A 26,686-nucleotide genomic window follows, 5' to 3' on the forward strand; every position below is an offset into this window, starting at 1 on the left:
GCGGCGTGGCCTGTCACTATACGGAGGGCTGACTCCAGCAGCTGGCTCTGATTGGAGGAGAAGAGAGCCAATGAGCAGCCAGACAGCAGAGGGAGGAGTTATCAGCACTTGAGAAGGTGAGTGTGTTTACCTGTAGCTGCAGCTGTTGGCTCTGCAGCTTGTCCAGGTGCTGCAGCGTGTGGTGATTCAAGCCCCGCCCCCCGATCCCACCCACCCTGACAAAGAGACATTGATGTCACAGTGATGTCACAAAAAGTTCCCAAAGGTTCAGACCGCACTTGATTTATAGATACAGACCTGTCAGCCTGCAGCAGCTTCTCAACTCCATCCACCAGCTGAGACACTCGAGCCTCCATGTCAGACTGAGCCTAAACACACAGACAGAACATGAACACGCTGTGACACGGGGCGCAGCGTCACCTCGCAGTTCACCAGAGCAGCAGCGAAACCAAAAACCCACCAAAGGTAACACAACACAACCACCTGCAACACAGTGCTCCACTGGTCACTTACATATATGTAAAGTGACCCCATCTATACAGACACATATGTCACAGCAAGTATCATTCATGTTATTTATCTTCATGCGTTGGTGCAGAGAAGCTCAGATTTACCTTGATGAGTGGAGCCACAGCTGCAGCTGCAGCCGCTGCTGCACTGGTTCCATCTCCCAAGTGACCAGAGGACATCCCCGCCTCCATCTGGACCCTCGCTACACCCAGTGCATTCTGGGAGCTCGTTCCCTGACCTGGAACATTCCGGGAGCTGATCCTCAGACTAGAATCATCCTGGGGGGATTTTGGGTTCTGCAGCTGCCCCGGGTCCAACAGCTGCACATTGACCTCTCTCCTGTGGGGGGCACTGTGAGATCTGAGCAGCACAGAAAACAGCAGACAGGTAAGTACAACAGGTCCATGTGCAGGCAGTGATATGGCGTGTTCAGGTACACCTTCTGAAGTAGTACACATTTGTGTTGTGCCGTTTTATTTTATTTTATTTAAAATCATTCTTTTAGTCACTAAAATTCACCAAACTCCATTGATGTTTTCCTAAATTTACTTACTGTACTTGTATGTATATATTTTATTTATTACTGTAGTGTTTTTACTATCAGGTTTTGTAGTCTATTTATTTCAGACTGTGCCAGTTTAGTCTTTCGTCTCCTTTGGTCAGACTGTCTTTCTGACACTCTAGTGTTCAAGCTGTTGTAAAATTGCAATTTCCCCATTGTGGGACTAATGAAGGTTTTCTTATCTTATCTTAAATTTAAGACAAAGCATTTTAATGTTTCGCACCTCTGTTTGAGAGCTGCGAGTACGACTCCTCGACCTCCAGCAGTGAAACACGACGTCAGCAGGTCAGTACCTGAGAGTGATAATGTAAGCAGAGTCAGTGTCACCTGTTTTTTTCCATTGTGTCTGATATTTAATTTACTTTTAAAGACTCCTGTGAGGACTTCATATTGTTCTCTCTGCTCAGAATGAGGGCAGGATGATGTTGAGTCAGCATTTTGCTCAGACCCTTCTGAACAGGAAGTGTTCCTCCAGCCTCACACATCGGTGACACGATCACTGATCGTCTAATTTCATGTTATAATTATTTCAGTTTGATGATATTAGTCTCAGCGGCTACAAAATATATTATTAATTGACTTAATGTGATTTAATAACATGCCAACGTTGAATTAACACTAATCAACAATCTAATTACGAATAAAATAGAATCACAGTTTATTATCAGATGACCATGAACTTAAAGGTTTATAGATACAATTTAAATAAAATTAACTTTCCAAAAATGCAAAAACACATTGTGTTCCTCAGCTTCTGAGCTGTTACTGATCACAGTTAGTTTGTCCTGAGTCATTACTGACTGATAAAGCTGGTTTTCTCACCAGGCTGTCGGTCTCTCTCTGGCCCAGCACTTTGCTCTACCTCTGGAAGCTGCTGGAAGAAAAAACACCAGCAGAATCAAACTGTGTCCGGCGTGATCCAGATTTTATAAAATTATAAGAATTAAAAATGAACATAACATTACTTAAATATCTATTTAGTGGTGAGAAAGTAAACTGATACATCAGCTGTGACATTGCCCCCAAAATAAAAGGTTTTAGATAAATATCCCATTATTTCAGTGTCGTTCCACTTCTACCAGTGGGAGGCCGGACTACCAGAAAATAAATTACAGCAAATAGGGAGAAATCTGAAATATGCAGACAAAGGTCAAAATGTGCTGGAGGAACTCGATGCACATGTTCTGATCATGTTTCATGTTAAATTCACACAGAACATATGATCCTGAACCCTGGATCCTCACAGTACTCTGTTCTGACAGGTTACCTGCTGTAGTTGAACAGGACTCAGCAGATTTATTAATTCTGATTAAACCACAGTTCAGCATGAAGACCGATCCTCTGTGAGGCATCAGCAGGTGATGACAGGTGAAAACTCACTCTGTTCTCTTTGGTGGCTTCAGGTTTCTTCACTGACGTTTGTCTGATTCCTGATCAACAAACACAGATTCTGGTTTCAGTGAACTAAAACACATCAGTTAAACAGCCGGATGTCTGCTCATCATTCAGTGCGTTTACCTGCCTCTAGAAACCTGGTTACTGGAAATCCGAGTATTCGTGCAGTAAAAGAGTAATCTGATTACTCCTCTGCCCTGGACTGATTTTGGAAACACAGATTTTATGCTTCCTGACCGCTTTTCTTTCTTTGCCTTTTTTTTTACACTTCAGAAATCAGCTGATTGGCTCACTGTAACCCAGTTACCTGGGTGCAGGTAAACACACCGACTGAGCTCCGACCACCTGCTGGAGCTCTTACCGGGCTGATGCTCTGCTGCTGCCCGCGCTGGAGCACCAGTGTCCGGCTTCTGTCTGGGCGTCGGCCTCCGCTGCTGCTTCTCTGTCCGGAAGCTCAGACACTGGGTTGTAGGGGGGTCCCGTAGCTTGTGAACGGTTATGTGGACCGATCCGGGTCCAGCTCCATGTTTCCGGCTTGGGAGAGGAGCCCGGGTTGATCGGATTAAAACGTCCCCGGTGTCCGAGCTGCAGGGAGACTGATCCGGACTGATTTGACCGGATAAATCCCAGAGAGCGTGAGAGCTGGAGACCGGCTGAGAAAACATGTTTTAACCGCAGTTTGGCTCCGTTTAGACTTTGTTTTGTTCTTTTAGTTGTTTTGTGGATGAGCTGCTGCCCGTTAGCATGCAGGCTAATATCGGCTAAACAATTTCAAACTTCCCGCTCCGGCATCAAATAAACACCAGCTGAACCGTTAAAACGCGGCGACTGCCGGGAATCACTGCGGAAAACTGGAGTTCATAAAGTTAAAACTCCCAATGAAAACACAAAGAGAAGATTAAAACGGAGAAACTAAAGGTGAAAAGCGTCTGGAAACAGCAACTGTTGCTGACAACGAAACAGCACTTCCTGTTTCCGCTGGCACAGGGACAAGAGGTCTCACTCCGTCTCTAATCACGAAACCAAAAATCAGAATTAACTTTGTTTTATAAATACAATTAGCTTAATTAACTCAGGTTTTTGGAATCTGAGAATAAATTGAATAATCAGAGACTAAATTACCTTAAAAATCAATCAAATTATAATGACTACATTTACACAGTAAGGGGTTCACGCAGGCGCGTTTTGGGAGGCTCACTTTTAACATTTTATTAACACATTCATCAAGACTTTAGTGGTGGCAGAAAAATTCACGTTAACTTGAATTACAGGAGCATTAAAACGAGAAAAAAGACTTGCTGAAGTGACAGAGATTCTGAAACAAAACATTTAGTTTCACGTTTCTACAGTAAAAGTATTGTGATGCAGACTGTCTTCTGTCACTGGTTATTGAATCATGATTAACAGAGTTTCTGCAGGTCTGATCACTTCCTGCCTTAAAAAGTTTCGTTCATAAAGATGATGAAAATTTTTCTTGCTGCTGTCGATAATATCATTGTTCAGAACCTTTGTCATCAGGAGACAGGCAGCTCGTAACACTTGTCCTCCATCATAGATTCTCATCTGTGATCAGTTCATTTTAAAGGCTCTTGCTAAATATTAGAATTAGATATTTTATGAATAATATCAATTATAGAAATTGTTGTCGTTTATGTAGGAACTTTATCCTCGATGTATTATTACGCTCTTGTAGCACTCCGGACGGTCTACACAGTAACACACTGACGTTTGGTTGCAGAGGTCAAACTTTCGTCACATTTACATTTGAACTCTTTCAGTTATTTCGACCAGGATCGCGCCAATAATCCTTTAATAATTTGGTAGTTAGGACAAATTATTGATAGTTTTTGTTTTGCTGAAGAGAATTAACGTTTTTCAGGTGAATCTGCGGTTCAGTTTCTCTCTCCTCACATGTCCTTCAGTCCTGGAAGAAGAAACGTCTTCACATCATCGACAGCAGGTGAAAACGAAAAAACTGTTTTAATTAGTTATTTAGATTTAACTCACAGCGGAATTTTGCGGCCTGATGTTCACAAATCTGAGGGAAGAATGTTAAAAAAATACCGAAGGACGGAAACACGAAGCGAAAGCTAACTGTTAGCTAAAGCTATTAGCTAGCAGTTAGCTTACAGTGACAATAACTAATAATTATTATAAACCGATTGATTTCATTTATTATTTATGATTAATATGAAAACTCTGTTGTTAGCTGTTACTCTGAGTTAACGTTAATAGTTCTTGTTGGACCTGATGAAAAAACTGCAAAAATCACATTTAACTGCGAAACTCTGTCTGAACTGAGTTAAACAGTGAATCTGAAAATGTTTGAACAGTTATCATTAAAGCAGCAGATTTTTGAACCGAGTCTGGTGCAGGAGAAAGTTAATAATTTACAATCTGATCAAATTAGTTGGACAAAGGCAAAGAGGTGATTTAACAGAGCGTTAAAGTGGTAGATTCTTGAATGGAGTCTGGAGCAGCAGCTGACATGATCTGTTTGTTCTTCAGTCTGAATCATGGCGGTGCAGGTGTCCGAGTCCGACCAGATCAAACAGGTAACTGGTCATTTGAAAGTTACAATTCAATGAAATCTTCCCATCATCAGTGACCTCATGATCTTATGAATTGGTTTCAGTTTAAGGAGTTCCTGGGGACGTACAACAAGGTGACAGAGAACTGCTTCATGGACTGTGTCAAAGATTTTACCACCAGAGACGTGAAGCCAGAGGAGGTAAAATATGAAATGTAAAACTACTGACGTGAACACAGCAGCTGATTCTCAGACTACAACCTGGTTTAAAGCAGACCAAGGATCAGTGTTTCTGTTTAAGATCAGCTGTCCGATCAGTTCAGAGCGTCTCTGCTGGGTGATTGGTCGGCCGTATGCCGATGCACACGACGTGATTTGTTGTCGGGGAGGAGTGATGATGCTGAGAAAAGGTTTCGCTCAGTGAGCTGATGATGTCATGTGATGTCACATCTTCTCTTGGCTGTCTGACCAATCCCCTCTCAGCTTCCATCTCTCCAGTCTGTTTCTGTCCCACTGAACTGTCTGTTCAGGTTCAGCAGCTGTTTCCGTGAACTAAATGGAGTTGGATCGAAGATGCGTCTTATCGTATCTTCGATCCAGCTCCATCGTTTTAAATGTGCGGACGCTTGGATAACAGGATCTGTAACGAGTCTCAATACTGGTCCAAACTCTTGAGAATCAGGTTCCTCTCAAAGCAGCAGATGTTGATGTTTAGACCAGTTTTAAATCCGTTGTGTCTGTTTTCCAGTCCAGCTGCTCTGAGTCCTGCCTGCAGAAGTATCTAAAGATGACCCAGAGGATCTCCATGAGGTTTCAGGAGTACCACATCCAGCAGAACGAGGCTCTCGCTGCTAAAGCTGGACTACTGGGACAACCGCGCTGAACCAGGACTCTGGTTCTGGACTGATGATGACCCATAAGGCTGGTCCAGCAGGTCCAGTCACATCCAGAATAAATTTTGACCTGCAGCTGGTCCGTCTGCATGGAAAAGCGTGAAGAAGCTGCTGAACTGCATAGAAAACGATTATGTGACAGCAGAGCATCATGGGGGATGTAGTTTAAAACAACCAGTGTAAAAATCTGTGGAACTGTCCTTTAATGTTTTTAGTTTTATGTTGATGTGATATAAAAAATTTTATTAAACATCATGAAACTCGAATATTTTGTTTACCACATATATATATATACACACACATATATATACATACATACATACATGAACTGAACTGCAGTTACTTTAATATATAATTTAAATACTTAGTATTTTATTGAAATCAGCTCCATCTTTACCAGCTGCAACAATTATAAAGCAGAAAATTTATTCAGCTACTTTTTGTTTCATCTTCTCACATCAGAGGATTTTTATTGTTCGGTTTCTGAGTTCTGACCTTTAACTTCACATGAGGAAAATTCAAATGTTTTTACTTTTGAAACAAGGCTCCATCGTAGTGACCAGATTTCTTTTAACTTTGAGTTACAGAAGGTCCATGAATGCACCATTACTATCTCTCTCTCTCTGACTTTACGTGGTCTTAGGTTTGGGTATCAGGACCAGGACTCTGAAATGAGGGGCAGCTGCAGAGTGGAAACGTATTTAAAAACTTTATTAAACAGAGAGCTCTGCTTGTTGTGCACACAGTTCCAGCATGGCTTCTGTTCTTAGGAGGTTTTTGTTTCTCTATTTACAGTCGTCGCTCTGAAAACCGCATCCACCAAAACACCACATAAAAAAAAAAAAAAAGAAAAACCAAAACGGAGGAGTTCATAATACAACAGTACAAACAGTCTTCTCTTTAAAAAATATTATAAATCATTCTTTACAGGCATGAAAACTGTAGTTCTCAAATACACCACGTGGTTTTATTCCTTTCTTTACTCAGAGCGTTTTATGTACAAAACAGAGAAATGTCGAGGAGCAGAAATCAGCCGTAGAGCCAGAGACACAGAGGAAACCGCGGAAGAAGAGTTCAGGGTGGGTCGGGGTCAGGGGTCAGGGCAGGTGGTGCAGCAGGAATCCTCCAACAGTGACATCAGTACAGAACTGAGAGACCCAAAGTACGGAAGATCAACTCAACCAGAGAGATTGTGAAGTCAAATTATGGAGTGAAAAGAAATAATTTTAAATATGTAAACATTTTTTATTTTAATCATAAATTACCTATTAAGTCAAAATGTTACAATAAAACTTTCAATTGTAAAAATCTAATTATCAGATGCAAATTACTAATTGGTCACGTTTAAAACTGAAAATTAAGTCCCAATTATGAGATTGTGAGAAATCACATGGTCAATTTAAATCTACAAAGCCAAATTAATTGAAGTTCTTGGATTAATAATAATTTTACTGGGATTAAAATAAAAATAAATTTTTAATGTTTGACTTTAAAGATTTACTCAAGTCAAGACTGTAAATTATTTTAATCTACTCAAATCAAAATCAGAATTACCAAATATTAAATCAACACCTTTTAACCAAAACAGTGACATTTAACTTTCCCTCATTTCTATGTTTTATCTTTCTTTCCTGGCAGCTTTGATCTTCCGTACTGAAACACACAAAATAATCTGTTCACTAACTTAATAAATATTTAACAGCTGCAGACGCTTTATTTTTAATTATTTTACACAAAAACAAAGTTCATTTCTACAAACATTCATTTTCTGTCCCACTGTGATGTCGGAGGGTTTTTGGAATTTATGTTTTTACCAAAATAAAAGCTCTGATTTCATATAAAACGTCCAAAAACACTCACAGCAGGAAGTCTGGGAACCTTTTTTTGTTTTTAACTTTTTTTCTTAGAAAATAAAATAAACTTGGAAAAAAGAAAATAATTTGCATAATGAGCTGTGCTGCTTCAGGAATCTTTCTTCTCTCTACTCCTGGTTTTACAGTGGTGTACAGGTGACCTTTGACCCCCAACTAACGTCAAAAAAACAAAAGAACTGCTGTTTTATTCAGAAATCAGGAAATAATAAGCTGAAGTCTGAGGATGTAGTGAAGGGAGGAAGGAAAGAAAGAAGGAAAGAAGTGCTCTGTGACAGCTGAACAGACAGCAAGCTGATTTTTCAGTCTCCTCAAGCAGGAAGTCAGTCCACAGGTAAGAGGTGGGGCTAAGATCAGGTAATAGCGTCCTCGTCATATCACACTCATACTGTGGGGGAGTCACGTGTTCCCATCAGTCAAAGCTCAGACTTCAACCTGAGGCGTCAATGTTTGATTTTCCCGACCTGGAGTGGGTGGGACCTGTGGCTGGAGGGGCGGGGCACACCGTGGAGGTGGGGCCTATAACGGCGTGTCATCACCTGCACTCCACAGCGACGGTGTTCTGAGCGGGGGAGGCCGAAGACGGACTCATGCCTGTGTCTGAAGAGCCCGACGAGGTCGATGCCGTCGTGTTGGACACTGAAACCAAAACACATTTTATTTAATTAATAAATGTGTGTATAATAATGTTAATAATTTTATTCAATCCAGATTTAGAAACGCTACTGAACATTTTGTTCAGAAATCAAAAAGTCAAACGGACCCCTGCACAGATGCAGAACTTGTTGAATGGATCATGGAGACATGCTGTCTGCAGTTTTTAATCAGTACCTGTGTTAAAATGAGTACCAATAAGGTTAGAATCAAACTAGTCAGAAAAAGTCAAAGGTCATCGACAGCACCTCTGTCTTCATCTCTCAAAGAAACAAGCACCATACAAAAAGAATGAGTAAAGATGTATATGGGCTTTGACGAGTGGATCCATTATTAATGAACAAACTCGTTTTAGTCCAGAGTTAAATATGTTTTTTTGTTTTTGTTGTTACTGATCAATATTTTATCTTAACGGATCATCACCGATTCCTGAATCGTGCTTCCTTCAGATGCTGAGGTTTGAAAACATGTCAAGGCCTTAAGTTCTTTTCAATTTCTGATTAATAACCGTTTTCCACAGAGCAGTTGTGACTCAGAACTGAATCCATCTCCAGGAAAATAAAAATAAATCAGCTCTGCAAGGGATGCTGCTGCTCGTACCTTCTCTCTCCTTCTTTTTTAGTCGCTTCCTGCGCCTGTCGATGGACGCCACCTCTGACTTCAGGCTCATGTAGTATTTCCTGATCTCCTGCAGCTTCGCCTGCAGGAAGGAGATCCTCTCTGTGCTCGACATGCTGTCCAGCTCGTCTGAGGAGCAGAAGAGAAGGAGCTCATTTTCACCCTGTGATTCGACTCACATCTCTTGTTCTAAATCATTATCAGTTATTTTCATTGTTTTCACACTTGTGTCACCGTGAAGATGACAAAAGCAACAAATCCTGCTATTCTTTCTCTGAGGTCTGGAAACAGCAGAGATTTGGAATTTGTGTTTGACTAAAACAAATTGAATTAATTAACACAAGATTTATTAAAAAGAACCACAGATGGACTTCTGCAGGATGTGAGGAGTAACTGGAGTGAAGTGTTGAACTGTTGATGTCAGACACTCAAAAATGTGAATAAATAAACTGACTGATTCATCGCTCTACGTCAAAACCGGTGGTGGGGCTGCGTTTACCGAGCTGGAACGTCCACTTGTACGTGCGCTGCGGGGACGGGAAGTTCTGTTTGTCTTTACTGTGAGAAGGCGGAGACGACAGACCAGGACAACGGGTCTTCTGAGATTTGGACAGAGACAAGAGACGAGACTGGTCCTCGCTGTCGCTGCTGTGACCTGCAGAGAGACATAACGTTTATTCAGAGGTCCTGTTTCTGTTATCAGGCTGCGACAGGTAAAGTCCTCACTAACACCGACACCTGGACCAGCTGTGACGAAAACGTTATCTGGGAATAAGGATTCTCTGCTCAGGTCGATTTACTCGCTTGTTGGCTTGAGAATTTCTTTCCTTTCATGAAGAAAAAGCTCCACAACAGGCTGGTAAGTGGACCCTGAGGTTGTTTAGTCAACTGTTGGTTCCATGTTCTTACAGTAAACCTCTGCTCACCTGCTCCGTTCTTCTCCACCTTCCCAGGTGTGTTTGGTCGTTTCTGGTTACGTTTCTGCTTCTTGGATGACGGGCTGGAGTTACAGTCCATCGCTCTCTTCTGACCTGAGGGGTCAAAGGTCACAAAGATCACTCACTACATTGGTTTTATCATTTACACTTTGGACTATTTCTGAAGAATCAGTCCAGGTCACACATGCGGCTTGCTGTAGGTGTGGTCTTACCTCTGTCCTTGTTCTCCTGCAGTGACAGGAGGGAGTTGGAGGAGGACGAGGCGCTGCCATCAAACCCAGGACTAGAGTCTCCTTCCTGCTCCTGCCTTACTGGTCTCCCTTCCTCTTCAGCAGTGCTTCTGACTGGGTGGAGCTCCTCCGTGCAGGGAGTGGAGTTCGGGGTGGCGGCTGGGAGGAAGGGTCTGACTTGAGGCTGGTGGAGTGGAGATGCATGGGGAGAGGGTACGGAGGTGTGGAGGTGGTGAGGGAGTGAGGGTGCAGCTTGTTGCTGCTCCCTCATCACCAGCAGGAGGTGTTCTGAGGAGGAGGTGGGCTTCTCCTTCTCATCAGGGTCATCAAGGTCCACCTCATGGCAGACTAGGGCCTCGGGGCCGATTTGTGGCTCCAGCTCCTCAGCAGGGGAGGGGCCGGGGGCGTCCTGATTCGGGGGCGGTGTCCTGGCATGCACCTCAAGTTCCTTCATGGCTCCGCCTTTCAGATGCTCCTCTGACACCTCCACCTGCATCTCCTCTGCCTTCGGCACACCCTCACTCCTTCTCTCGGAGCGGAGCGGTGAGGGGAGAGTCTTGGGGGAGGCGGTCGCTGCCACCTTGGGTGTAGCAGCAGAGGTTTTAGGGGAGGCAGTCTCCTCCTGCCTCATGTCGGGGCAGAACTTCTTGTCCGCTGCTTTCTGCTCTGCTGCCTTACGTTTGAGCGCCACGCTGCTCCTGTCCTCAGGGAGCTCCTCCATCTCGCCCCCATCCTCTTCATCCTCAGTGGCAGAGTCTGTGTCAGAGTCTGCTGTGGGGGACTCGAGGGGGAGGTGCTGAGTGGGGAGACAACGGAGGACCACCATAGGCTCATCCTGTCTCTTCAGAACGCTGTGAGGAGGAGATGTCGTCTGGGAAGGGCTGGCAGCTGCAAGGGTCGGGGTTAGAGTGCAGAGGGGGGTTCTGGGAGGAGTTTCAGAGCCAGTCTCTCTCAGGTTGGCTCTGCGACCTTTAACCTGCGACCTTGGGGAAGACAGAGGAGTGGACCGCTCCTCCTCCTCTGCAGCAGCTAGAGGGGACATCAGCTGCAGTTTGTCCAGGGGTGGAGGCGTTTTAGTGACCTTGTCCAGGGGTGGAGACGTTTTAGTGACCTTGTCCAGGGGTGGAGACGTTTTAGTGACCTTGTCCAGGGGTGGAGACGTTTTAGTGACCTTGTCCAGGGGTGGAGACGTTTTAGTGACCTTGTCCAGGGGTGGAGACGTTTTAGTGACCTTGTCCAGGGAAGGAGACATCCTCCCAGGCGACATCGTGAGCACTTCTTGTCCAGATGGCATTTTCTTCTCTGGGGTCATTTCGTTCTCTGTGTCCAGGTGAATGGGCAACGAGACGTTTTCTTCCTTGGCCTCCTGCTCCTGCTGTGTCTCCTCCTCCGATTGGCCCATGACTTTCTCCTGAGGTGTGCTGGGACATGGCGAAGCGGTGTCAGTGTGTTGAGCTGTTGTGCCTGTGGCGACAGTGTTGTCGTTGTGAGGAGCTGTGACATCAGCGACCTCGCTCGTCTCCTCCTCTTTCACCTCCTGCTGCTCGTCCTCCTCCTCCTTCTGGCAGGGCGGGGCTTCTGGCCTCTCTCGCAAAGGACTTTGCTTTTTATCAGGCGGGTCTTCTGATTCACTGTCATCTGTCGAGTTCCCAGAATCTTCTGCAGGGACAGATATTAATTAGTTATCGATGATTAAAGTGGATCAATGACAGAAACAGGGTTAGGATTGTTGTTGTCGTTCTCACCATTCGATGCTCTGTCTGAGTCGTACATGCCGGATGTTCTCCTGGTTCTCCTGCGAGGAGTATCTGCAGAGAAGATGACATGTCAGAGGACAGACAGGAGGACACACACCTGTCCTAACTAGGCGGGCAGATCTAATGTCATGATGTGACTGAGGTTAAAGTGTCACAACACAAAGACCAAACAAAATAACATGGAGCCACATCAACAAACTCACACAAACACGTCACTATTCAGATCATGAAGACTGTGATGCTATATTTACATCAGCCCTACGACACACACCTGTCTGAGGTGGGAAACACCTGTCAAACTCTGATGAAACTAGACTTCACAATTGATCCATCGGTCAATTGACAGAAAGATCTCTGCAAAAGCATCAAATGTTCTCTAGTTTCAGCTTTTTAAAACCCTTCCTGCTTCTCTGTTTGTCTTTGGTTTATGTATCTTGGTCGATGAAACCAAACTCTGAAGACTTGCAAAGGAGTTCTTAAAGACGCTGCAGATTAGCTGATAAAAATAATCATCAGCTGCAGCCATAAACACAACCGTTGGAGACACAGTCTACACTGTAGTTTTATTAGTAAAATGAGAAAATAAACAAAAATAATCTTTCTGCTTTTCTTCACTTGAGACTTTGATCATTTACAGAGCGACTGCTGCAGCTTGTGTTCTGGGGAGTTGAGGACAGTGCAGATGCTGCTGATGTTCAGTATTTTACGGTATGGCTGTTCTGACATATGGCTGTGTTCTGGCAGATCACAGCCTGTGAGGAGTTTACAACAGAAACCCATATATTGAAATTCTGAAAAATAAAATCCAATGATATCAGCTAGTTTGGCGTCTTACTGTCTCCGTTGGACATGTTGGACGTCATGTCTGTCCTGCTGTTCTTGCCGTTGGATCGCCCCTCGTTGCTCGGTGTTTTGGAGACACTCCGTCCTGCTAAGCTGGTGGGCGTGGTTCTGATCTGAGGACGGCCACGTTTCCCTGCAGTCGGCTTCACCGGTGGCTTATCTTCATCTTTATCTTGCTCCTTCTCCACCTCGTCCTTGTCTTTGTTCTGCCGAGGAGACAAACAGGCGAGGACAAGTCTTAACTGGAGTTATGCAAGAAAAAAGGAAACAAAACACTGCAGCTCTAAACAGAAGCTTGTGAGGCTCAGTTCAGACAGCCAAGAAGAAAGGACATCACAGGACTTCAGTCCAGCAAGTAAAACGTCTCTCAGCGTCAGCACACCTGTGCTCAGCTCAACTGAAATCTCACCTTTAGCTTCCTTCTTTGTCTCTTCTTTGATCCTTTCTCCACAGGCCAGATGATTCGGTCAGCCTTCACCCACTCGTCATATCTGTGGGGCAGACACACCTGTCAGGACTCGCCCCACCTCGAACACCACCTGAGTAAGTAACCTGTCCAAACACTCAGAGCGACACATATTTGGACCTGCGTCTACAGCCAGGGGTAAAATTGTTTAACGTTCTTAAATTAGGAAATCAGAAGCTCCACGGAAGACAACAGAGCTGCAAAATTTGATCTTGGAAGGCAGATGGATATCAGGACTACGCTGCACCACCACTGATGCGACATCTGAGACGCCTCCTAACACCAAAGTGCATTTTGCATGATCTGTTGCGTGACAGTGATTAGTAGGAGCAAAGAGCTCTGACTGCAAACATTATGGAGCAGGACCATGCACAGACAGATGCCCTCACCTGACACTATTACATATTTATCTCGAGTAGCACTTTTTTTCTCATTTGAAAATGATCTATGCATGTAACCTAATATCTAACGTTAATACATGATATGGGTACTTGTAGGCTGCAAAATACTATGATTGATCTATTGCAGCTCTATTCCTTTGACTTAGAATCAAAACACGACTGTGTAGTTAAATAAAATCTAAGATAAAAACATTTGAGGTAAAATACTGTGTTAACATATGAATGAATGATACTTGGTGAAGAGCAATAGCTACAGCTGCAACATTATTCTGCTAAATAACCTAAGACTAGCTTCTGTCCACAGCTTACTGACCTGTTTTCTCAGTTAGCTGCTAGTGCAGTAAGCATTTACACTCACACAGAGCAGGTCGGTCTCGTTGCTGCATCGATGTCCGACGATGAAAACCGTGTGAAGAGATCATGAAACAGCACTATTCTCTTGTTCTCTCTCACGCATGCTATCCTTCACACTCTTCCTCTTATTCTTACACTTGTGATTTCACATTGGGCTACTGGCTTAGGGCACAGCATTACCTGTCTGGTGTAAATTTATGCAGCCAGTTCAGGGAGATGTGCAACCACTGCTCTGCTGTCTGGATCAGCACAATTTGGTTAATAAAGCATGCAAATCGAGGGTGGGCGTAATGTGATTTGACAGAATTAGAACTAAAATACACTTCAAATTAGAGAATAAGAGCTAAAATAACATTTCTTTTACAAACCTACAATATAAAATGAAAAACTGCAGAAAGGTCAGAAGGAAAAAGAGCAGGTGGAGATGCTGCCGCTTATGCAACGAGGTGCAAAGGTGCTGCCTTTGAAATGCGTTTGTTATTCTCTGAAAGACACGTCTGTAGACATATATGAAGGCACAAAAATTAAAAGCTGTGATTCGTCAGGTACCAGTGTGTCGTCTGTATTATCTGATGGCTGATCACAAGACTTTATCTGGTTTAAAACAAAGACCATCGTATCAGACAGAAATCCTTTGGTCTGGAGTCGACATTAAAGCTTCTGATTTCTGACCTGACGTTCCAGCCGTAGTAGTGAACCAGGTAGAACTGTTCTCCATTGTCCACGTCTGTCTTCTTGATGTGAGCCTCGTAGATCTTCTGAGTCTTTCCTCTGCCGTACTTCACTCTGACTTTCGTCCCCGTCAGAGAGTCTCCATCCTCCTCATCCTCACTCCTGACACACAGAGTTTCACATTATGATGAATCTAAGAGTTAAAACACTGTTTCCCTTGAGTTGTGCCTGTCAGGCTTCATCCCCCAACAATCTAACTACTGAAGGATCCTATCAGTGGTTACGAGAGGGGAAATTTAAACCTGGTTTCTGAAATCACTGGTCTCTGATCAGTTGATAAAATGTGTAAATTCATCTGCAGACTTGAAACTTGTGTAATCTGTATTTGTTTCAAATCCCATACTGTGTCTCTGTCTCACCTGTCTCCTCTCCTCCTCTCCACCTCCTCCTCATCCTCTTCATCATCTTCATCCTCCTCCTCCTCCTCCTCAGAGCCTTTTTCAGAGTCGTCCACTCGTCTGTTGCTGCGTCTCCTCACCTCCCTTGGCTCCTCGCTGTTTTCTCCTCCTCCTCTTTTGTCTGGTCTTGAGGATGACTCTCTGTCAGCCTTCCCCTGACTCCCCACACACCTCCTCCTCCCCTACAGACAGACATGTTTCCATTAGTCTCAGTCTAGAGGGCAGTTTCACAATAAATCCACTTTTTAGTTACAGTTAAACAGTCACTTTGTTCAGTGTAAATGTTCATCAGCTCAGGCACAAACCGACAGCATCAAATCATATCAGTGAAACTGGATGTTGTGATTCTGACATCTGGATTTACAGCTGCTGTGTTTATCAAAATGGCTGGATTGTGTTAAAGTTAAAACTGGTTCAACTTTAACACTTTGCAGTCTTCACAGAATTAACGCTTTCAGTTCATGGCAGCAAAACAAACACCAGAACATTCAGACATGGTGTTAAACAGATGCTGTTATTGTGGGCAAATTGTTTCAGCTACAGGTGAGACGGTGAAAATGATCAGTCATGTCCACTTTGAGTAAAGCTGAGCAGACGCCACGTTAACCCTTCGGTCTTTTTGTCTCTGCCTGCCCATGTTAACTTTAAATAAGTCACCTGACCTTCATGTGTTAGGGATTAAAGGTCAGTTGTCTGTTGGATTAAAACTGAGTTTCAGGATAAAACTTCAAGATCAAAGTTTACATTTTAAACGTCTTAATGTTTGACGGGCGGGGGGATGGGGTGGGGGTGGGGGGGGTGGACTTACCCTCGGGGACATCTGTCTCTCCATCACCTCCTCTTTCTCGCTCTCGCTCTCTGACTCTGCCTCCTCCCTCTTTTCATTGACAGACTCCGCCTTCACCTGTGAGGACTCTTTAAGCTCTTCTGCTGCTGTCTTCTGATTGGCTGGTGTGGCAGCAGGAGGGCGGGGGTTGTTGTGATGGATGGTCCTGAAGGTGATAGAGGCTGAGCGGCAGTACTCCTCGAAGCCATACAGGTACCTGAAGACAGACGGTACATCAGAAAACCATGAGCCGAAACGATCCAGTAAGAAGTGGATTAAAGAAGAAGTTTGTTAAAACATGAGGTAACAGATGGTCAAATATTAATGTAACTGTCGACTTTGATTTGAAGCTGCATCACCAAACTGTCCAATACACCACCTGTTTATTTAGATATCCTCATTCAAACACACCGTCCATTTTTATAAATAATACTTATTGTTAAATCTGTACATGTGTGGCAGGTTAAATCAGCTGTGAATACATGTCACTGACAAACCACCAACGCAGTATCATCAGATCTGAGCTTTAATATATCTTGCTGTGTAACACAGCAGCATAAACTGCAGCCACCACAATCATTACGTAGTTTAATCGCGTCCTCTTTGGACAGTATGAATAAAAATGGAACATTATCACCTTTATGAAGGAGAATTTAGCAGGACTGTCAGTGTTCTTCATAAACTGACAAGTGCAGATTTTCACATGACCAATAAAAAAACATCATCCTGTAGCCCCAGATAAAGCTGGACTGAGGTGAGTGAGTGAGCAGTGGGTTCTCTTACTTTTTGTAGGCCGTCTTAACGTTGTATGACGCAGCAGAGTTCAGGACTGGGATCCCCAGATCCATGTAGACCTGCTTCCACACTGTCCCAGACTCAATCTAAGATACACAAACAAAAGGTCTGTTTAAAGGCATGTCTGTAATCAGCTGATGGGACAATTGTCGGGCTCTGGTCAGACAGGAAGTGACCTCACAGGACTTTAGTCCAGCATATGAACCCTTTCTCAGCATCACATGACCCACACGCTGCTGCACTCTGATAAGGTTCAGTTAAAAATGGAAAACAGTGAAGCAGCTGAGCAGACAGGTCAGACAGAACAGACAGTCCTCACCTTGTGGCAGCCTCCCAGGTGGTAGACCAGTCTGAAGAGCTTGAAGAGGTTCAGGTCTTTATAACCCAACACTGGAGGCTTGTTAATGGAAGTCCCTAATGGACAAAGACACTCAGGATTAGACCATGGTGGGTAAATCTGTTTAGCTCAAACTGGGTTTTTCCTAAACCCTCCTAACTTCTTTCCTAAACACTTGACAATACTGAAACTCTGACACAACATGAGTCCTGATCCAGTCCCACCTCTGTCCTCCATGAACTTGTAGAGCTGCTGCAGGAAGTTGTCTCTCTCCTCTGGGTCTGCTTCCTCTTCTGGCTGCACACAAACACAGGGAGGTTAGGATCTGACCCCCCAGCAGTAAATCTCCCCCTCACGGGCTCTTTGCAGAGTCTCACCTCATCCTTTATGCGTTTCTTCTTTTTCTTATCATCTTCACCCTCCTCCTCCCCCTCTTCCTCCTCCTCCTCGTCACTCTCCTTCTCTTCATCATCCTCATCGTCACTGGAGGACGAGTCCATGATCTGACTCATGTCCATCTTCCACACATCTGGAACCTCCCTGTTCTTCAGGAACATCTGGGCTGATTCAAATCCTGCAGGAGGAGAAAGTAACAAAAATAGGACAATGGGAGATGAGGAGGTAGAAGAGAAAGAACGTGGAGAGCAGGTGAGGATGAGTAGAAAAAAAGATGAGAACAGAAGAGAGGAAGAGTAGGAGGAGAAAGATTTAATGGAGAGAAAGGAGTGACAGGAGGAGGAGGGGATGTGGGAGGAGGAAGACAGGAGAGGGAAAGGAGAAGTAAAAGGAGGAGTATCAACACGCAAATGTTTGCTCTAGTTGTGAGTCAGCAGCTGCACTGACACATTATGGGACTTGTAGTGCCTCACCTTTCCTCCTGGAGAACTCCGACTTGGTGATGCTGATGGAGTTGATGGCGTGGACGTGTCTCCTCACCACCGTATAGCTGCAGGACGAGGGTGAAACAGAGCCGATCAGATTCAGATTCTGTTTAAACTGTCAGAATTTCTGATCAGCGATCAATAAAAATAACAACAAACTCACAACTTGGCATCGCTGAACGATCTGACGAGACACTGATCTTTCTTCACCATCAGCTCATCGTTGCAGCTTGGAGACACCACCTGCAGAACAAACATACACCTTCAGTCAGAGTGGGGGTAGGACAGGTAGGAGGTGTGGTTACGTGACAGACAGGTGGAGGTTTTCTTTTTTACCAGAGCCAGGTACCAGTTGCTCGGCTCCTCCTCACTCTCGATGCTGCAGACTTTCCCCAGCAGCTCATCATTCAGCCGCCTCCTGTCGTCCTCCTCATCCTCACTGGACGAAGACTCATTCTCCTCATCAGCACTGACACACAGACGGGTGGACAGAGACGGGTGGACAGGTGAAGTTAGTTATTCCAGTGCTGTTTTATAAATGCACCCTGTGGAGTGTTAAACTGTTAGTTCCGTTTGGTTTGACTCATTCCACCAGGTGGTGGTGAATAGAGGAAGACAATCGTGGACTTAAACACACATTCAAAAATACTTATATGATAAGAACGGAAACCTCAACAAGTCACTTATGTGGATCGTAAGCTGCTTTCAGTAACTAGCTGTGTCTACACAGGCTGTGCAGTGAAAACGGCTGTAGTCACTACAGGTCTATGATGTATTCACAGTGTGTACCTCAGCCTTTACATATATTTTAATTAAATTCTGGGTATACCCCTAATTTAATCAGCTTGTATTTACATATTATTCTATAAACCAAGTTAAAGACTCACACAGCCTGGGACGAACGCCGTCCACCACGGTTCGACTTCTTGCCAATCACAGGAGTACCAAAATGCTCCGGGTTTGTCAGAGGCAGTTGGTCTAATGTCTGCATGGGAATTATTATTATAACCTTTTAATTCATATTTTTGGGTTGAGATGATTTCAGATACTTTTAGAGTAGAGAAGCTGAGACATAGTGACTCACCTCACTCTCTGCAAAATGTCTCTCTCCCTTCAGACACAGGGACGTTCGACGGAGAGTCTTCTCATCTCCATCATCAAACACTGAAACACACACCAAGTTATCAGACTAACAGGACAGTATCACAGTCAACGTGATGTAACGCGACAGGGGACTGGTCAGACAGCCAAGAGAAGATGTGACATCACATGACATCAGCTCACTGAGCGAAACCTTTTCTCAGCATCATCACTCCTCCCCGACAACAAATCACATCATCTGCAAACAGCAGAGTCACAGACGAAGCCAACACAGAGACAAGAGGCTGTGGGTCAGTAGGTGGAGCAGTCTTGTACCAATCGTAGGATCAGCGGTTCAATTCCCACCTGTCAAAGTGTCCTTAGGCAACATACTAAACCCAGAGTTCCCCCCGGTGAGTCAATTCAGCTACAGGCAGCTCTGCCATCGGTGTGTGAGTGTGTGTGCAAATGGGTGAATAAGACGCAGTGTAAACGCGCTTTGAGATCCAGTTGGGTAGAAAAGCGCTATATTAGCACAGAACGTTTACCATTTACAGAGCTGAGTCACAGCTGACTGAAGTCTGAAGTTTGGTGAAGTGTGTTGTTGAGTAGGTCAGATTTGTTAGTGCTCCGCTGGTCAACTGTGAATCAGTTGGTGATGAGATACAGAAATTTGTAACCCTCATCTTAAAGTTATCATTAGTAAAATCAACTTCCTTTAAAAATAAACTAAAAGTTAGCTCTGCCAACATCATTACTACTACAAAAATATCTGCACAGATCAAGGCATTTTCCTAAATCTGTATTCTTCGTACGCTTGTAATCTGTCTTCTTATTCCACAGTGTAGTGTTATTATTTCTATAGCTGTTTGCTCTCAACACTAAGCATAACCTACACCTTGACTACATGGAAATAATTTCTGAGCATCCACCTCTGATGAGTTTCCTGTGAAACACTGAACACGAGGAGCCGCTGGGCTGGAACTGAGACTCACCCACAGTGTAGAGACTGGCGTCTGTCAGCTTACTTATGACGGCCTCGCTGGATAAACCTTCGTTGGTCTTCACCTCCACAGTGGAGCCCACCTGAAGGACACACCAAAACAGAATTTAAAGTTGAGCTACTTTCAGCCACATGTTTTGGTCTGAACAGTTTTTTTTTTCTCTAAACTTTAAGACTCTAAGGTTTTTATCTACAAACAACATACAAAAAAGCTCATTCAAATACTGGTGTTTGTAGGGCGATAAAATCTAAATCATGGTATCAAAGGCAGATGCAGAGGCATACAGTATGCCTAATTACTGATCAACTCTCGTTCCCCAATGGAGGTCCACTTCCCTTCTGTTCATCTGTAGCCCCATTCACATAGGATGTTATTTCCAGAGTAGGTGTGGTCATTTTATATCACCTACTCTGTACAGTGATTTTAATCTGGTCATTTTCACCCCCTCACCAGTAATAATTACAGCTGCAATGACTGATGTGGAGTCACTTCCTTGGATATTAAAGTGGACCTCTGGGTTTTATCCTTCTGCTGCATTTTAACAAGTGAGTGAGAAATTCTTTTGAGTGAAAGAAGAGGAAGTCAAACTTCTTTGTGCAGATCTGGCGGGAGGAAACATGCAACAACAACATACAGTATAACCACCAGTGGGCTTCATCCCATGTGCTATTGTAACATCAGATATTCTCGTTTGTAGCCTATATTTATCCACAGTTACACACTGTCTGCATTAAAGGCAGCTGAATTAATCATTTCTCATTAATCAGCTGCTCTTTGCAGTAAACATGTGGCTGTTCAGACAACTGTCACTGTTTTACTCCAATACTGAAGAAATTCTAAAAACAAGAAGATTCGGAATGAAGTTCTGAAGCCTCCGTTTACCCTGATTTCTAATTTTCTTTATTGTGGATGGGCATCAGAGATAAATATATTGGCAGGAAGGGGAAGTCACACTGAATCTAAAAATATACATCATGTCTGTGTGGTCAGATTTAACTGAGCTGTGACTCTAAGAACAACAATGATCTTTTGCTGAAGGTGTCTGTTAAGACCAGACCCTGTAGTTTCACTGAGGTTACTAAAATGTTGGTAAATTACAGAGAAGCATGGTGAAGATGTCTGTGCCGTACAACTGAGAAACTTCTGAACACAACGACAAGGCAGCTGTAACCATCTGTTGTGGGTCCACCTGAACCTCTGATCCAACATTTAGTGAACCTCCTGTAAATCTGAACATTGACTCTGCTGACATCACACACTCCTGCTCCTCTTACCCTCAGAGGTCCTTTGACCTGGTCGTCCTGCACCACCTGGGACGTACTTTCTCCTTTCAGAGTCACCTGCAGACACAGAGACAGTGGAATGTCACTTACAGGTAAATGTTAGAAATAAAAATACTACACCAAGTCCTGAACTCAAAATTTTACCTGTAGAGCTGGTAACATTTTTCTAACTTAGTTATAAAGCGTTTGAGTGACCAACGGACCACTGGCACAGGTGAGGTTATGCTCACAGGGGACTGGTCAGACAGCCAAGAGAAGATGTGACATCATAACATCATCAGTTCAATGAGCGAAACCTTTTCTCAGCATCATCACTCCTACCCGACAACAAATCACATCATCTACAGACAACCAATCACTGTCCAAACATGTAAAGTTTAAAGACGTTATCAATCGCTAATATCTCAGCAGACAGGCGGCATGAAGCCGCCCAATTAGTCTGTCATAGTTTACACATCAATACAAGCTCATAGCCTTTTTTTTTAAACCTAAAAAAAAAAATGTCAAAATAAAACTGTTCACAAATGAGATTGACGATTGATCAACTGTGATACTGAAGAAAACGAAAACTTAGAGACTCTCAAGGAGATTTTACTACTCTCTCTCTAAGGACCACTGCAGAATGAAGCTCTGAATTAGTCAGACTGGTTCAGCATCAGAACGTTTGGGTTGGCTCATCTAAACGCTTTCCCATTGTAGTGGTCCTTAGAGAGTCTCCCTGTTCCTCCCTGCTCCCTGTGTAGGACAACTCCTCATGCTGACTGTTGTTAAACCAACAGCAGTATTCTTCTTGTTTGTGACTCGTGACATCTGTCATGTCAAACATCACGTCTGTACTGAGGTCCAGCAGCTGTGTGGTAACAATTCTGCTGCTTGGATCATTTCAGTGTCAATAAGCAAAGCTTCATGATGAAGTCAGTCTGAAAAAGGCGTAGCAGCACATCCAGCAAATATCACAATCACGGTTCCATCTGTGTGCGAGGGAAAACACCCTGCTCTGGTCTCAACGTGGACCACCTGTCTGCAGGTGAACCTGGTTCCGGTGGGTTTTACCTTGACCTTCACCATGCGTTTAACAGTCTTGATCTTGGCCTCGCAGAAGGCTCCTCTGTACTTGGCGCTGACATCCGTCCCCACTGTCAGGTAGGCAGGCTCATCTGCTGCCTGAAACACACACACACACACACACACAAACACACACACACATTAGCACCCACATATTCGCAGCAGAGGAGCTGCAGCTGTGGATCTCCAGTCTGGATCCAGATTTATAGTTTGACTTTGGTTCACAACTCAAAGCAGCATGAAGCTTCAGTCTCTGTCCTGTTGCTGCTTATGATCTGATATCTCTAATCTATCAGCTAGTTTCTTTAAAATGACACTATCTTGTTTTTAGATAAGTTTCTTGTTGAAACCTTAACTGTAGCATAGTTAGCCACTAACAGGAGACATCAGAGCTGCTGATAAAGCTTTGTGCTGTAAATACATGCACACAGATGTTAATGTTGCTTTAGTAATGTGCTTTATCCCAGTTCTCTATAAAAGTGATTTAATTTGCACTGAGTGATTATCCTCATTAGCCCCCAGTCAGCCAGGTTAAAATAAAGGTTTTGGGACTCAGTACTGAGGAGTTTGGATCCAGGACACACACCCACAACCACATGTTAACTTTTTTCTTTTTCTGTGGAGTTGTGAAAGCGATCAAACTGACAGACAGAACTGAATCAAACCCAAAAACTATTACTACTACTTTTTTTTGACCAAATGTTAACAACATGGCTCCTTCTACAGAATCTGCACGCTTCTATCTGAACGGCATCTCCGGACAGTTCCCAACCAGGGGAGACACTCAGTAAATATGGGCCCTTGTTTTGATAAATGGGCTTTTGGTGACACGTGACTGTACTACAAGGACATGATTCCTGTTACAGCAGGTACTGTAATACTTCTGATACTGTGGTGTTTTCACTGTATCAGCATTAATACACAGACAATACGACCAAACAACTCTCTAAAGGAAATTTTCTACTTTTATAAATGAACTTCAGTTCAGACTTCACTTCTAAAACTGACTTTGTGTTAGTTTCAGTTTTGACTTATTTTAAATACGATGATGTTTCTCAGTAGTGAACAAAGTATTCAGACTTTACTTATAAACATTGATTAGCATTAAGCATCCTGTCATCTAAATGATAATCATATGATTAATAAGAGAAAGCAGAAATTTGTCACATTTCAGAAGCTGAACAATCAAACACTTAATAAACAGTTGCTATTACTTTTAATCAGCATTGTCGTGTGTTTTATTCCAAAATGTCTCAGTTTGTAAAGTAACTAAAGTTGTCTCAGACTGGAGCAGAAATATAAATTAACATGAAAAGACATTAATGAAGGACACAGCTGACTTTTACTTAGAAGGGTTCAGAAACTATATATAATCTGCAGAATTTAAACCTGTGGGAAAATGTACCGTGACATTTATATTAAAATGTTTACAACAACTTTTACACTTTATCTGAGCATTTGTCAGAGTTTAAACTAGACCCAGTCAATCTGCAGATATCTGTATTCCTTTATGGGTCAGTACATTTATTTTTACATGACTGATCAAATTTTAAATTAAATAAAACCTACAGCAGAGCAGTATTTAGGTCTGTGTATATATAGGTGTGTATTGTACTTTCAGCCTGTGTGTACTATGCTATGCATTTTACTTATTTATATGCTGTGTGTCAATTCCAAAACCAGCTTTTCTGATTTATAATGTGATTTAGTATTCTGCATAAGTATCAATTAGGATTAAAGCTTCCAATAATAAATTACTTGAATAATGAATATTCACTGGGGTTTAATGGTTAAAATAAGAAACGCAACTTTGTTGAGACATAGATAACCTGTAAAAGAAAGAGTTCACCGTGTTTTCAGGCCTGGTTATTAAATTTTCTTGGCTTCTCACAATGTGAGATGCTGCATCAGTCTGTATTAAAGCTGATGAGTTGGTTTAGTTGGTCGTTACTCATTAAAGTTCAGTCAGGTCATAACTACCTGCATCTCAGTCACATAAATAAGCTGCCGTTTTCCACCTAGAATCATTTTAGCTAGTCTCGTAAAGGACAGTTCAATACCTGAGATCAACTGAGACCTAGCAGCATCCATAAGTAACGGCTTGATATCAGTCTTCCAGAAGCGTCATAACTCTCGCTGCTGGAATATGTGCAGAATGTGGTTTGGTATTTTGTTGTTGAAAGGCCGTCCCTGAGGTATGGATGGCAGCATATGTTGCTCCAAACCCTGACTATATTGCTCAACAGTAATGTGCGTGCCTACTTCTCTGTAAACAGAGATACATCTTAGACATTCCTGTGACATTGGGACACCTTATTATTTTACTTTTCATTTGACTGATAAAATGTCATCTCTCCGATTATTCTGTCCTCCTGCAGGTGTGTTTTTCTAAGGAAACGTGTTTTTGTGTTGCACCGGTCCAGTGTGTGTCTGTGCATGTTGTAGGACAACAGTAACGGTGGCTGACTACAGTGACACTAGTGTGAGCATCACTACACGTTTTTCCATGGAAAAGCTGAGATATGAGAGAGATACACAACTGGAGATAAACTGGACAGAGACAAGTCGTTCAACTGGAAAAATCCCAGTACACGACCATCAGAACCCAGTTTAAGTAAGAACTGAGAATGTGGTTCCAGTTGGATCTCAGTTTGTGTCGCAGGTCAAACACTCACCTTCATATTTCACGGCTATTTGAGGGAGTCCAGCTCGAGGGATTTGGGATCACTGAAAGACACAAACAGGAAGGCGGGTTACAGAGGACAGACGGAGACAGTGTGTCAAACTGTCCTCAGGTTGTAAAATAATGCTAAGCTAACCAACTAGCCTCTCACTTGTGTTAGCCCAGGCATTCTTCCCTGGCTCAGTGCAGCCCCCTCCCTCCACCCTCCCAGCCCGGACCTGATCAAATATGTGGCACAAACAGCTCACACCAACTCGGCTACTTCCACTGAACATGGAGGCACCGGTTGCAGCGGACTGAAGGTTAAATGTCGGCGAACGGACGCCGAGCGGCGGCAGATCAGGGCGAACCGGAGGAGCGTCCGTTCCCGCTACGCTCCCAGCTCCACTGAGTCACGTCGCCATCACAGCTCGCCATGTCAGCTCGGCTAGCTCGGCTAACTTTACCCCCCACACTCCTCCTCCGACACGGTCATCTAGTTAGCAGCGAGCTGCCGGGGGGAGCTACACAGCCGAGTGCCAACCGGGGACAAAGTCCAAACAACGGCGTTTCCCGCGGGGAGAGCGGCCGAGCGGCGGCTTCACTGTCCGGTCCGGAGCTAAATTTAGCCAGTTAGCTAACTAGCGACGGAACTAGTCAGTTTGTGGATCATATGGCGATTTAAACCGTCTGATAACAGCGGAGCAGGCTCGGCTAGCGACGGCATTAGCCCAGTTCGGAGGACAAACTAAGTTTGTATCAAACCGAACCCGAATGTGTGACAGTCGACGGAACAAAAAGTGTGGAGCATTTATTTATTTAATAAGCGTCGGTTCCACAAAAGGCGCAGGAGCTTCACATTTCTTCACTGCGAAAACAAGCCGCCGCTGCCGCTGCCATTCAATTCACAGACAGCTCGCTACAACAGCGGACAACTGGAGAGCTCCCGGCCTCTCCGCTGACATCCGCCCGGCTTTCTGTCCCCGATCTACGGATGGTCTCACCCGTTAAAAGTTTTCGCCCGGTTCCGGGTAGAATTCGAGGATCTTTGTACTTACGGACACGGACGCGGCTGCTTCCCTCTCGCTCGGGCTGCACAGCGATACACGAACAACAAGCTGTTGAGCCCCGAGCTCTGTTTCCCGACACGCGATTGGCTGCGGTGACAGCGGTAGTCGCAACGGAGAGATATGATTGGTCAAGCGATTCCTTGATTTTAATAGGATGGATCTATTCTGACGTTGCTATTGGACGATACGAACGCGGCGCCACGAGGGAAATGACGGCATCGGCTAAGTACAAGTCCAATCAGGAGCGAGTTCGAAGCAGTACCAACCAGTAGAGATTACAATTGGCTGAGCGCGTTTAGCTCTCGGCAGCGGCGCGTCGCTATTGGCTGAGCGGGCTTCCTTGTCCATACAGACACTTAAGGAAGCCCTGCCCCGATACGTGCTGGAGGTTTGTACACCAAACTCCATTCAAAATTCTCCAAAGTTAACCTTACCTTGTTTATTGACATGACTAAGTAGGTAGTATAGAATCATTTAACACATTTTGACAACTTTTAAAAATTCTAATACGCCTGCTCACAAAACATCAGT

At 43.8% G+C, this 26,686-nt stretch overlaps 3 protein-coding genes and 3 non-coding genes across 7 annotated transcripts in view; 2 read left to right on the top strand and 4 right to left on the bottom strand.

The window, feature by feature from the left end:
* Positions 1-3,435, bottom strand: part of kiaa0586 (KIAA0586 ortholog) — a 34,184-nt gene extending 30,749 nt beyond the window's left edge. Inside the window, exons 1-8 of the mRNA XM_026339321.1 lie at positions 2,829-3,435; positions 2,453-2,502; positions 1,895-1,946; positions 1,296-1,365; positions 615-870; positions 298-368; positions 131-215; positions 1-47 (exon numbers count right to left, since the gene is read on the bottom strand). The exon at positions 1-47 is cut by the window's left edge and continues 77 nt beyond it. Coding sequence (XP_026195106.1) covers positions 1-47; positions 131-215; positions 298-368; positions 615-870; positions 1,296-1,365; positions 1,895-1,946; positions 2,453-2,502; positions 2,829-3,132 — 935 coding nt within the window. The 5' untranslated portion in view covers positions 3,133-3,435. The remainder of the gene's footprint in view (positions 48-130; positions 216-297; positions 369-614; positions 871-1,295; positions 1,366-1,894; positions 1,947-2,452; positions 2,503-2,828) is intronic.
* Positions 3,436-4,157: 722 nt separating this feature from the next.
* timm9 (translocase of inner mitochondrial membrane 9 homolog) lies at positions 4,158-6,140 on the top strand. Its single transcript, XM_026339214.1, has 4 exons — positions 4,158-4,427; positions 4,976-5,022; positions 5,103-5,198; positions 5,746-6,140. The coding sequence occupies exons 2-4, from the start codon at positions 4,984-4,986 to the stop codon at positions 5,878-5,880; spliced, it is 270 nt and encodes an 89-aa protein (XP_026194999.1). The 5' UTR covers positions 4,158-4,427; positions 4,976-4,983; the 3' UTR covers positions 5,881-6,140.
* LOC113148801 lies at positions 5,384-5,469 on the top strand. The gene has a single exon (XR_003297474.1). It is a non-coding gene; the product is annotated as a small nucleolar RNA SNORD53/SNORD92 (small nucleolar RNA).
* Positions 6,141-6,575: 435 nt separating the features above from the next.
* Positions 6,576-26,219, bottom strand: arid4a (AT rich interactive domain 4A (RBP1-like)). 2 transcript variants are annotated; one of them, XM_026339212.1, is made up of 25 exons: positions 26,144-26,219; positions 25,099-25,150; positions 22,412-22,522; positions 21,350-21,415; positions 20,067-20,157; positions 19,076-19,155; positions 18,879-18,976; positions 18,328-18,460; positions 18,155-18,234; positions 17,980-18,056; positions 17,488-17,684; positions 17,335-17,407; positions 17,093-17,187; positions 16,762-16,859; positions 15,961-16,195; positions 15,114-15,334; positions 14,695-14,856; positions 13,211-13,292; positions 12,794-13,007; positions 11,947-12,009; positions 10,184-11,860; positions 9,960-10,064; positions 9,533-9,688; positions 9,016-9,162; positions 6,576-8,400 (listed from the first exon to the last, which is right to left on the bottom strand). In XM_026339212.1, exons 2-25 carry the CDS (start codon positions 25,102-25,104, stop codon positions 8,297-8,299), a joined length of 4,371 nt encoding a protein of 1,456 aa, XP_026194997.1. In that variant the 5' UTR covers positions 25,105-25,150; positions 26,144-26,219; the 3' UTR covers positions 6,576-8,296. The 2 variants fall into 2 exon arrangements, with proteins under 2 accessions (XP_026194997.1, XP_026194998.1); XM_026339213.1 differs by lacking the exon at positions 26,144-26,219 and adding an exon at positions 26,090-26,108.
* Positions 19,227-19,309, bottom strand: LOC113148800. The gene has a single exon (XR_003297473.1). It is a non-coding gene; the product is annotated as a small nucleolar RNA SNORD53/SNORD92 (small nucleolar RNA).
* On the bottom strand, positions 21,595-21,678 carry LOC113148798. Its single transcript, XR_003297471.1, has one exon. It is a non-coding gene; the product is annotated as a small nucleolar RNA SNORD53/SNORD92 (small nucleolar RNA).
* Positions 26,220-26,686: the final 467 nt, after the last annotated feature.

Source organism: Anabas testudineus, chromosome 22 (assembly GCF_900324465.2).
Source record: "Anabas testudineus chromosome 22, fAnaTes1.2, whole genome shotgun sequence".
Lineage (NCBI taxonomy): Eukaryota > Metazoa > Chordata > Actinopteri > Anabantiformes > Anabantidae > Anabas > Anabas testudineus.